This window comes from Balaenoptera borealis, assembly GCF_965194805.1.
Source record: "Balaenoptera borealis genome assembly, chromosome: 1".
In the NCBI taxonomy this organism is placed as follows: domain Eukaryota; kingdom Metazoa; phylum Chordata; class Mammalia; order Artiodactyla; family Balaenopteridae; genus Balaenoptera; species Balaenoptera borealis.
Genome location: NC_138860.1, coordinates 36427672 through 36439737, shown reverse-complemented (window position 1 = coordinate 36439737; position 12066 = coordinate 36427672). Strand labels below are relative to the sequence as shown.

Here is a 12066-nt window from a genome sequence, read left to right as displayed (position 1 = left end):
TATTCCTTTTTCTTCCCTCTCTTTGCTACATGAACCAGATAGGTGAACCTCTTTTAGTTGCTCTAAAAATTTGGAAGCTAAATAACTGATTTTTGTTCCTTCGAAATTTCATTTCATGTGTTATATATTGGGTTGGCCAAAAAGTTCGTTTGGGGTTTTCTGCTACATCCTATGGAAAAACCTAAGCGAACTTTTTGGCCAACCCAATACATACACAACACAGGTATTCAAACCTATTTTCTCAATTTTGGTGTCAAAATATATACAGTCTACCCATCTCCTATGTAATAAAAGTCTAGATTATGGTTTTTTTTTTGCTTTCTTCCATTTTCTAGTTTTATGGATATATTTTATGACTTCTGAAATTGTTATTAGAGTATGATTACATTGTCAAGTTTCACTTTTTAACAATTAGTTCTGTCATTGTATTAAGTTTTATAACTTTGTTGAAAATATTTGAACTTTTTTTAAAATTTGTTTTTCTTTTGTTTGATTTTTGGCAATTTTCTACCTCACCAGAATTTATCATTATCCTTTAAGAAAATACTTATGGATTGCCTGAGTTTATCTTTTTCCTTCTCCCAGGAAGTATGCTTCCTGCAAAGTACACAGGTGTGATTTTTAGGTCCTTGCTTATCCTTTACTGTACATCTGTAGCCTCTAGATGTGAATACTAGCTTAGCTCATTAGAAACTCCATCTTCTGCAATTTAGTGATGTGAAGGATCAATGTGATATCAATACAAATTAATTTCTTTCACAGCTATTATAGTTTATTAATTTCCTTTCTGCATTCTTGAGGTTTTTTCCATAATCCCTGAAATACAGATGATTCCCTAGTGATGGCTAAATATGGGCTTATTGTTTTCCCTTCTGGAATTTTTGTTACATGTAATTTGAATCCCAGTACTCTTTTATACATATCTTCTCTTTTCTCTTCTTCTTCATCCTTTTCCACTTAATTCTGGGAGAATTTGATTAATTTGTCTTCTTACCCTCTGCTTTAATTTTCTACAATATTCAGTGTGTTTATCACAGAATTTTTCTTTAGTTTGACAACTGTGCTTTTCATTCATACGCAAACATTCTCTATTTCCTAACTAGTTTCACAGAAACAGCGTGCAACTGAATCTTGTTAAAAACGTAAACAGGAGATTTTTCTAAAAGTTTCTCTTATTTCTTGGAAGTAACTCTATTTTGTAAGAGGACATGTCTTCTGATTTTTCAGATTGCTCTTTTTACATAAATTTCCTGTAACATATCATAAGCTCAATGGTTTTCTACTTTCTGCCATTGAGAGGTTCACTCTTATTCCATAATACAATATAAAGAGGGTACAGACAGAGAATTTATAGATTGTACTTAAAAATGCTCGGAGAAAGACAGAAGTGTTTAGATTTACTCTAATTTCACTTTGTCAGATTGTAGGTACTATGATCTGTAAGGCCTTGGTTAGCAAATATGCTGAAGGCCACAAGTTCCTTTTCAGTGTTTATCATGGCAGTGCAAATTTAGCCCATATTCTCTAACTGGTTCAGCTGCTCCCACCGGGAGTGAGGTTGAGACTGAGCAAGGTTAAGCACCAAAAGTGTGACTGCTGCCCAGTAAACACTTTATATCTGACATTTTCACAGGGGACTCTATTATGGGTTGAACAGTGTTCCCCAAAAAGTATGTCAAAGCCCTAGCCCCCAATCCCCATGAATGTGACCTTATTTGGAAATAGGGCCTTTGCAGATATAATCATGTTAAGATGAGGTCATTAGGGTGGGCCCTAATCCAATATGACTGGAGTCCTTATAAAAAGAGAGAACTTTGGACATAGACCCACACAGAGAGGAGAGTGCCATGTGAAGACACAGACACAGAGTGAAGATGGCTATGGAAGACAGAGGCAAAAACGGGAGTGATGCGCCACATGCCAAGGAGGCCCTGAGGTTACCATAATCTGGAAGAGGCAAGGAGGGCTCCTCCCTCAGAGGCTTTGGAGGGAACATGTCCTGCTGACACCTTGATTTTGGACCTCTAACCTTCAGAACCTTGAGAGAATAAATTTTTGTTGCTGTTCTGAGATACTCAGTTTGTCCTACTTTGTTATGGCAGCCCTAGCAAACGAATAGTGCAGTTACCTTATAAGATCTGCTTTCTACACAGTGGCTCCGCGGCCTTCCCTTTCTTTCAGCAATGTCTGCTCTGGGCAAGGGCTGTATGTATGGTTTGACTATGCCCTCCCCCAATCTTCTTCCTTTCTACCCGGTGAATACCTCACTTTTCTTGTATGTACTGCCCTGGTTTCCAGCAAGGAGACAGATTTCCCCTCAAATCTTATCATACCTTTGTCCATTTCAATTAGGAGTTAAACACCTATGTTCAAGCTTCTTGAGAACAGATGGTAATAGCCTAGTCCTCTTTTCCAAGATATGACCAGAAGGTAGTATCGCTGTCCTGGAACTCTTGAACCAAGAGATGTTCCTGCCTACTCACCCTCTATTACAAGAAAAATTGATTCTGGATCCGAACTGGGTGTCCGTATCTATGTGCACCACACCATTCACAGGATCTGGAGGAGTTTTACATGATTTACCTTGGGAAAGAAAGAGAATTTTGGAGCCAGGAAGAGTAATTTGAACTTTTGTTAGTGTATAACAAGTTAGTCCCCACCTGACTGTAGCTTTCTGAAGAGCATATGCAATTCTGATGGTTCTACAGAGTTTGCCACCTTGAGGAACCTCACCAGACTGCCTCAGGATCAGCCACCCACTAAGCACCACTTTCAAAGAGACCTCCCCTCTAAATCTCTCCTATCTTTGTCTCAAATCTCTTATCAAAATATAAAGGTCATTTGTGGCCTTATATCCCACCAGTATAAAATTTTTTATTACCTGGTTATTCAAACAGTTTATGTCTCCTTACAAAAGTTTTTCCTGATCTGGAGTAATTCATTATTCACTTCCCCATAAAAAAATGGAGTTCTCCTGCAAATATTCCTTGAAACATTCTCAGGAGATAAGCATTTCAACCAATAATTAGGGATGACCTACAAGACCAACTCTTACCTCCACCTATGTGGACATGTTTCCCAAAGTTTTCTTATCTCTAAAATTTGGAGAAATTAAATAAGATCCTATAGATACTTTGACAAACATAGGAACGCTCCAATGCAGGGCTTACTCACGTTTGCAGACATCTTTGGCACTTGACCACGTGAGGTTTTGTAGACACGTGATAGAGAATGACTTCCTGTGGTACTCAGGGCGGCATTCATACTTTAAAGATGTCCCAATGGGAAACTCAGATTCATTGGTCTGGATTTTCAACTTGGCAAATTGAAAATGATCTGGGGTGTTACAGTGACCTAGAGACCAAAAAATCAAGAACATCAGAGTTAACAAAAAGATACCCAATGCCATCCTTCCTTTTCTCTTTCTTGTTAGATTTAATATCAGAACAAAAGAAACTTTTAGTTGTGGAAAGATAATTTCCTTGTAATCTTTGAAGGGAAAGTTCCATTAGCATGTGCCCATTAGAAAATATACTATCCAGAAGGCTATTTTGCTATCTGGGCATTTTACTCATATCATTTACTGTAAAAGACAGTTCCAATTCAATTTTTCACATTTTTAGGGAGACAGAGGAGTGTTTCTGCCTAGGTTACACCTGGTCTGGTTTCTTTATACTTCAGTGCATCAAAACCCATGCTTACAAGCAAGAATGGAGAACTCAAGATGTTTCTTGAAACTAGGAAGCAGCCACCAACTTTCTAGGTCTGATTCCTAAGCTGGCCATTTCAACACAACAAGGAAATAAACAGCATCTCCTCAAAATAAAAACAACAACAAAACAAAAACAGAAACATTGTTTGAAGTGTATGTTGAATCAAATTCTAGCTTTAGCTCTAAGCCCCTACACCTAAAGCTCTAGGTTTGAGAAGTAAAAACTCACTTTGGATTCAAGCAGTATGAAATCAAAAAAGTGTATATGTTTGGAAAAATAGAAATCGTTTCCACTTGGTTTTGACAATAACTTCTCTTTTAGTTTCTATTCCAGCTGTCCTCCACCTCCCTTTCAATTATTTTTTCAAATAGTAAAAGCTATGCTAGAGCCAATTCTGCACCCAGATAATTCTCTGTATGAAGACTTGCAAACCAATTTCTCATTTCTTTAACATATAATTAAATGATTTTTCTCAATATGAAAATTTGGCTTATTTTCAGGCTTCACAGGAAATACATCCATCTATATTGACTGTTTCTTTATTTATTTTATAGCTTGAATATTAGCTATACTAGCTTCTTGTTCAAGGAGTCCCCCTTATGACTAAAATCTACTACCTAAGGCCAAATCACACATGAAGATAGTCTGGCAGGTCTCCAGTCTAAAAAATCTAGCTGATAAAACTAGGACTGCCATCTCAGGATAGGGTACTGGTGAAAAAAGTCATAGAACTTAGGGGAAGAGTGCCTTTCACTGCCGATTCAGTGAATCTGAACTAGGTCTCTGTATTTGTAAACAGGCTCATAGGGACACCCCAAGCTGAAGCCATGGTGTTACAGAAGGAGAGTGAGGGCAAAAATGACTTCTGAATGTCCGTTCTTGGTCCCTTTCCTTTTAGAACTGCTCTTTTATTTCCGAGTTCCTCAGCAGTCAGTATGTTATGCTGGGACTAGGGTCACTTCGACAATTTACTTTCCCCTTCCGTCTTCACTTCCTGAGTGTGGGTGTCATAGTGGTATTGGTTACCTTAGGATACCTTCTCCAGACCTTAGAAATACACACTCTATTTTGCATTTTTCCCTTGAGTTCACATTGCTTTGCTTTTTCTTTCCACCAAAGAGGGAAAACTTCAACAGCTGAAATTAGTGCGGGGCTAAGGAGCAAGTAAGCCTTATCTTAACTTAGAACTCAGCCCATACTGGCTAAAAGAATCTTTGTGTTTTGTCTACAATGCAGCCCAGTTTTCAGAGAGAACACACAGTGGTCTCTGGCCAAATAGGTAATTAAAAGCGATTTTGCCAGGCTTTGTTCTCTGCTGATCTGTGCTTCTCTCCAAAACCTGTGAAGATGGTACAACTTATGCTAGTTAAGGTTCATAGGCATTTGCTTTCAATTCCTATGCTTTGAAAACATTTTCCTTCTAATTCTAATTAGAACTAGAACCGCCACCCACTTCCTCCATCTCTTTTCACCAGCCCTCTAGAAGCAAAGATCATCAGAATCTTACATGTTGATGTATCTTAAAACCATTTATTATTGATTTGGCATTTAATTGTATCGAGTGCACAAATAAACACCACATTGTAATTATGGAATTTGGAGAGTCTGGTTTAGATATTCTGAATCCATTTGGAATGTGGGGTAGCACGCACTAACCCAGAAGTCCACAGCGAGGGGCGAGGCTGCTCCAAATTCCGTTCCCTTGACTGTCACTGGTACAGCGGATGGTGCTCTCCCCAGTGAGGCTGAAGATCATCCCTCTCTCTGGGTGCGGGTCACACGTGTAAGTTACTTCTTTTCCAAAAGGAAAGACCTCCAGAGGTTTTCCTGTGTGTCTCCCATTAAGGATATCAGGAGGATTTGGACACAAGATTTCTGGAAAGAAGGCAAAAGCTCTAAGTTTCACTGATGAGTTTTCACCAGAGGTAATCTATAGTCATTGGGTGTTATGGTTGGTACTACCTAAAAACAGCAAATGGACTAAATGAAGTGAGATTTCAATCCCATTTTTTAAATTGAAAAAGTACAAAAGAATTTGCCTATCCTGAATCTTCCAGACTTTTAAGTTTTCTGGATGATAGAAACTTTACACCTTAAATTACGCACCAAAACTTTTAAAGAAGAAAAAGAATGTATTGGAGAGTAACTCATTCATTTAATCAACACATATTAATTGGGCACTTATTCTGTGTCAGCCACTTGTCAGGGCTGGCTGGATAAAATGGTGAAGAGCACAGATAAAGTCTCTGTCCTCCAGGGAACTTACATTCTCAGGAAATATTTCTACAATGTATTCCATATGTACTAATCACCTAATCATATGAAACCTTTCCTTAATAACTTACCCACAGTGACCATCAATCAATTATGACAGTAGTGCTGTCACAATGAATTGAAACATATATGGTTCATTGTAAAAACTCTAAATGATCCAGACTGTTTTGTTATTGTTGTTGTTTTTGATGCATGGGATTGCTTATTATTATTTTTATTTCTTTACTTTCCGTCAGGCTTCAAATTGTTACTTCTTTCTGGTATCTGTTTGTCTGTTTAAACAGTCCTTTCCTTACTTCTATTTAGTGTTTCTTATTAGGCTTGGGATTTGGAAGAAGCTGCTTAAATTAGAAAGAGTCGTGAAAAATAAGAGAAATAGTACAATCAATAACTGAGCTCTAACCCATGCCAGTGGACAGCCATTTGTCATGTTACTTCAATGAAAGTTGGGTTTCTTGGATGACAGGATCTATACAGAAGTTATGTTTTTTTAATAAAGCTTTACTATAAAATGCATCATAGGATAACTAAGCAGATTTCTTGCAACATAAACATTTTAGTAAAATTTGGATTATTTTAAAATTTATATATTTTCCAATCTTTAGGATCAAGTGATGAGGCAAAGTCCTATCTTCTATTGGGGAAAATACAAATGGGTAGACTAGGAGAAATCAGTGGTGGCATTGCATATAGGAGACTCATTTTTTAATCAGCTTATTATTTCTGAATCTTTCAGCATAATTTATTTAGATACAAGTTTTGAGAGTTTAAGGAGTCTTAAACTGCTCACCCTGTGTAATGCTGTTCCCCACTTTCCCCTCATTTCTGCATTGCTCTGACCTATCATCTCCATAAGATTTAATTTGTTTATTTTCTTTCTTGTACATCTCCCCACTTGAGTATAAATAACATGGGACAGGGAATTTGTTCATCTTGTTCACTGCTATAACACCAGTGCCTGGAAGAACATCAAGCACATAGTATGTGCTCAATAAATAATTGGATGAATGAATGAATGAATGTTTCATATTTGTATATTAGCAAATAGGAATATTGTAGAGTGACTGCACCTTGACGGCATAAAGAAGAAAAAGAAAGAAGGAAGGAAGGAAAAAAGAAAGAAAGAAAGAAATTTGTCAAAGCTTCACATTAGCTAATCTCTCCTGATTCAGAGGCAAACTACGGCAGGATTTATCATGTAAAACAAAGAGACTGATCAGATGGTTCTGATCACAAGAAAGTGCATCACAACAAATTGATCCACAATAAAATATTATTAAAATAAGCAACTATTTATCAATAATTCAGATTAGAAAATAGAAGAACCACGGCTGGGGAGGCCATGGGTCAAATTACCAAACAGATTAAAGGGAGAGATTGGTCTGAAGTGTTATCCCTTCTACTCACGTTCACACACAGGAACGCTGCTGTTCCAAAGGCTTTCCATTCCAACCAAGACACAGTAACTAGCAGAACTGCCTTTTAATTGGAATCTAAGGAAGAAAATGGTAGTGAATATGTGAGCTGCTTCAGCCAAAATGCCATTCCATTTGCAAAAATCTCAGCATTTTGAGGATCTGAAACCAGCAGGTGGCAGAGGTTCAGAGGCCACATCAATCTGGAAAAGTCACAGCTTCCAGTGAGGGAGAATGGCAAAGCACAGTCACTTGGTCACATAATATAGTCCCAGCCTAAGTTGAAGAAGGCAGTTGTAGCATAGCTGCCATCTCCATGATCCTGGACCTAGGCTCAGAGAAATCAGTCTCTCACTGAGCATCCCATGGTAAAGCTGATAAATCTACTCATAGTCATTATTGGAATAAAACATCCTCCAAGTGATGACACTGGAACAGCTAGTAAAACAGCTCCCAGTTTGGGTTGGACAAGCAGAGAATAACTGGAAAGAGAACAAAGATTGTTCTTTTGTCTCTATATTTGTGATGGTTATGCAGAAGGCTCACAACAGCACGCTGGGCTATGGAAGAGTAAGCGTGAATATTCTGGGGGGGGAAACGAAAGGAGATTGGAAATGACTCTTGTACAAAATGCTCCAAATTTCTCAATGTATGTTGGACCCTGATGGTTCCTAAATTTTATTTGGTGCCTGTCAAGGATTCTTTGGAACATTTCGAGATCAGGTACTTTGTTGCCCATGCTTGAAACTTCCCATGTAGAGATGTGCATGCTGTGTAAGGTCAAGTGAATGACCTTACTTAAAACTTTAATATCAGCCACAATAATACCATTTCAGAGCCCTTGGCCTGTTATCAACCAGGTGATATATGATTGGATTAAAAATGCTTATTCTTATACTTTCTCTCTTATTACAAAATTCACTTTTGATGGTTAAAAATTTTCTGAAATAATTCCTAAATGATCTTATTTTTAATAAGATTTTTGTCACATATCAAACTTTTTCTGGAACTCTCCAAATTACTCGTTTTCTTTTATGCTTGGAAAATATGATTTTTTCACTTAATGTGTCACCTATGTATACTCTTAAACATTAGTTGTATTTGTGTTTAAGCATGCCTTTTAATATACGTTTCAGTTTTTCCTTCATATCTTGTTATTAGTTCCACCTGTTCCTTACTCTTAACTTCCCATATACACTCCCCAAATTTAACATCCCTGAGTATTTCCTATTTTAAAAATCACACTAAACCTTCCCTTTTTGAATTAATCTCAATTTCAGTGTTCAGCAGGCCAGGCAAACTCACACTCACCCTTCATCACAAGAGAAGGATACTTTTGCTCCAAGCTGAAAATTAAGTGGAAAGAGTATATGTCCATTAGGTAACTGGTCCAGGAAGTCAGCACATGATTTCACTAGGAAAAAAAAAACACACACACAGGAGTGAGATGTTCCTGTGAGGGACAAAGAGACTGATCCACAAACCAGATGACAGTATAGGCACCTGCACATTTGGGGGCTGACGGGCTCCAGTCTCCCTGGGGCATACAATGCAGAGAAGCAGCCCCTCTGAGATCATAGCCGGGCTCACAGCTGTAGAACACTTCCTGCCCAGGAGAAAAGTTGTTCTTGTGGCTTGGGGTGTGTTTACCATGCAGGACTTTTGGAGGTGGCTGACATACTAGGGAAAGAGAACCAAAGTGCTGTTAACTATGTGAAAATAACTTTTCCTCAGTGGTAAACTGGCTAAGAGAATAATAATCATAAATCTATTTGTTTTTAAAAATCTGGTAGACTAACACCCTCTCATTTTATTGATGGCAAAATTGAACAGAGAGAGAGAGAAACAAAGACAGAGACCGAGAGAGAGAGAGAGAGTCTTGTGAAAAGTCATAGAACTGATACACTGCAGGACAGTGACTAGAACTGAGACATCTTCGGTTCATGGTTTTCCATCTAAAGTACACACCCAAGATGACACAACAAACAGTTCCCTGCACAGTTCTTCCTGTTACTGTTCACTTAGTATGCAGTTGTTAGATTGATGGATTTTTATTTTTATTGGCATCACCAGTTTATATCCACCTTTTTGGCAATAAGGAATGCTTGAGCCCAAATCTCATCCAACAGATTTCCCAATCACCTATCACACTCTGCTGTGACAAACAAGATTCATACATCTCTTCTCATCTCTTTCCAGCTTCTCTCCAGTGGTCACGCCACCTAACATGGGTTGGTGGAGAAGATAAGTCTCCTTTCTGCACTCTACAGGGCCAGGTCCTACTTAACCATTCACTTCATTCCAATGAGAAGATGGGAAACCATTGAATGAAATCTTCTAAGAAACCTACAGCCCTCACAATGAGAGTGCATATTCCATACCATATGTTGTAACTGAGCCTCTGTCTCTTTATACAGTTGGTTTGAACTCAGAATCAGAATGCACTTGAATCTCCTAAATTATATAAAACTGTAGTAACATGAAAAATCATTTCATTTTGGCTTAGATCAGGTCAGTTTCTCTCTCTCTGGACTTTAGCTTTCTCAAGTATAAAATGGGGCATTGGACTAGAATAAATGACCCCCTTAAGGATTTTGTAAATACTCTGATGCTGTAACACCCAATTTCAGGGCTCATCACCCCCCTGTTTTCCTTGATTAATAAGTGCACTGTGATGTGATAATTTAAGTGCTGTGCTGGTTAAATCTCTGTTGACTCCCAGCCTTACACTTCTGCATTCTCCTTTGACTGCTGGGGCTAGAAGCCTGAAAGTACAACTGCTTATCTTCCTTGCCAGCTGGGTCCTGGTTAAGCTCTGACAATTGGAGGCATATATACTAAATTAAAAGGTAGGAAGATGATAGAAGTCATTCTTCTTGTAAAGGAGGCTCAGGAAGTGGCAATTGATGGCTCTTCCTTAGTAGCAGCAACATTAACTCTATCAATGTCAATGACTGCAGGCTCCAGCAACCTCAGCTACGTTCTGGCAGCAGCAGCAGCTTCTGCAGCATGAGCAGCTGGAGGAAATACCTGCTCAGTGAGTGCAGGTCCCTGTGCTCTAGCCCAGGAGGAATGGCAGCCCCCTGAGCTCTGGTAACACTGCCTTCCTCCTTTTGCTCTTCCTGCCCTTTTAACATCTTTATATTCTCTTACCTGCACTAAATCCCTCACTCCTTGAAATATCTAGAGTAGCTTTTTATTTCCCTGGCTCTGGAGTCAGGTAGGCTTGGGTTCTTGTCTTCACAGAGTTAGTATCTATTTAATCTTGGACAGTTATCTAACCTAAGACTCATTTTCTCTGTAAAACACGGAAAGAATAGTAACTACCTCATGTCTTTGTTTTAAGAATTAAGTGGAGCTTCCCTGGTGGCACAGTGGTTAAGAATCTGCCTGCCAATGCAGGGGACACAGGTTCGAGCCCTGGTCCAGAAAGATCCCACATGCCGCGGAGCAAGTAAGCCCATGCGCCACAACTATGGAGCCTGCAATCTACAGCCCGTGAGCCACTACTACTGAACCTGCGCACCACAACTAGTGAAGCCCGCGTGCCTAGAGCCCATGCTCCACAACAAGAGAAGCCACCGCAATGAGAAGCCCGCGCACCACAACGAAGAGTAGCCTCTTCTCACCGCAACTAGAGAAAGCCTGCGTGCAGCAACGAAGACCCAATGCAGCCAAAAAATAAATAAATAAATTTAATAAAAAAAAAAATTAAGTGAATCCATAGACTATATAGTGGTGCTTAACAAGAAGAATCAGTCATTATGTATTAGCAGTTACAATACTCAAGAGTAACTCATAAATTTTTTTAAAAAAAGATTATTTTAACTGAAAAAAAGAAAGAACTGAAAGATGATGATGTCAGTAGTGACATCCCAAGGAAATTTTACATTCTTTGCCCAGATTTATCTTTGCTTCTGAGTTTGAACACATACACATGCACACACACATATACACACACCTGCTTTATTTAATGCTTCCTCCCAAGAAAACTTACCCATCCACATTGCTCACCACACATCCTCCCCCCAGAACCAAAACTAAACTCCTGATCCTCCTACAACTCACATCATTTGTAGGCCCCTTCAAACCCTCAGTCAGACTCACCCCTAGAGCAGCTGGGCAACTCCGGCCCCCACTTGTTTTGGGCCTGGCATTCAACAGTGGAGGGTCCTTTCATGGCAAAGCCGGGCTGACACCTAAACCTCACGCTTTCACGTAAAGAAAATAAGCTTTTGTTCTCAGACATCCTTATTCCATTTTCAATGACTGGAGGTGTGCATTTATTAGGTGTAATGCACTGAGGGGGAGGGCCACTCCAGATGCCAACTTGATTGTCTTCACTGGTGCAATATATTGACGGCTCACCCACGAGGTCAAACAGTTTCTTTCTTCTCTCTCCAAGATTGCAGCGATAGGTCACCACTGTTCCGTATTGAAAGTATTCTCTGTTGGTGCTAATGAAATCTCCATTGGCGATGGCTGGGGGTGGCCCACAAGGAATGCCTGGGAAAAGGGAAAGCAGTGAATTAAAATAACTAGTGAGAGAAATCAAATGAGTCACTAAACTGTAACTATTTTTACCTTCATTATTTGCTTTTAATCTTTGCTAATGTGTAAGTTTTTATGAAGTTGTTATTTAGGTGGGCATACCTAAGTAGAAT

The 12066-nt window shown here is 38.9% G+C and overlaps 1 protein-coding gene across 1 annotated transcript in view; it reads right to left on the bottom strand.

Moving 5' to 3' along the window:
- CR1 (complement C3b/C4b receptor 1 (Knops blood group)) overlaps positions 1-12066 on the bottom strand; it is a 159951-nt gene that overhangs the window by 59411 nt on the left and 88474 nt on the right. Inside the window, 7 exon segments of the mRNA XM_082363858.1 lie at positions 2484-2583; positions 3175-3354; positions 5370-5588; positions 7395-7480; positions 8714-8816; positions 8906-9082; positions 11510-12011. Coding sequence (XP_082219984.1) covers positions 2484-2583; positions 3175-3354; positions 5370-5588; positions 7395-7480; positions 8714-8816; positions 8906-9082; positions 11510-12011 — 1367 coding nt within the window.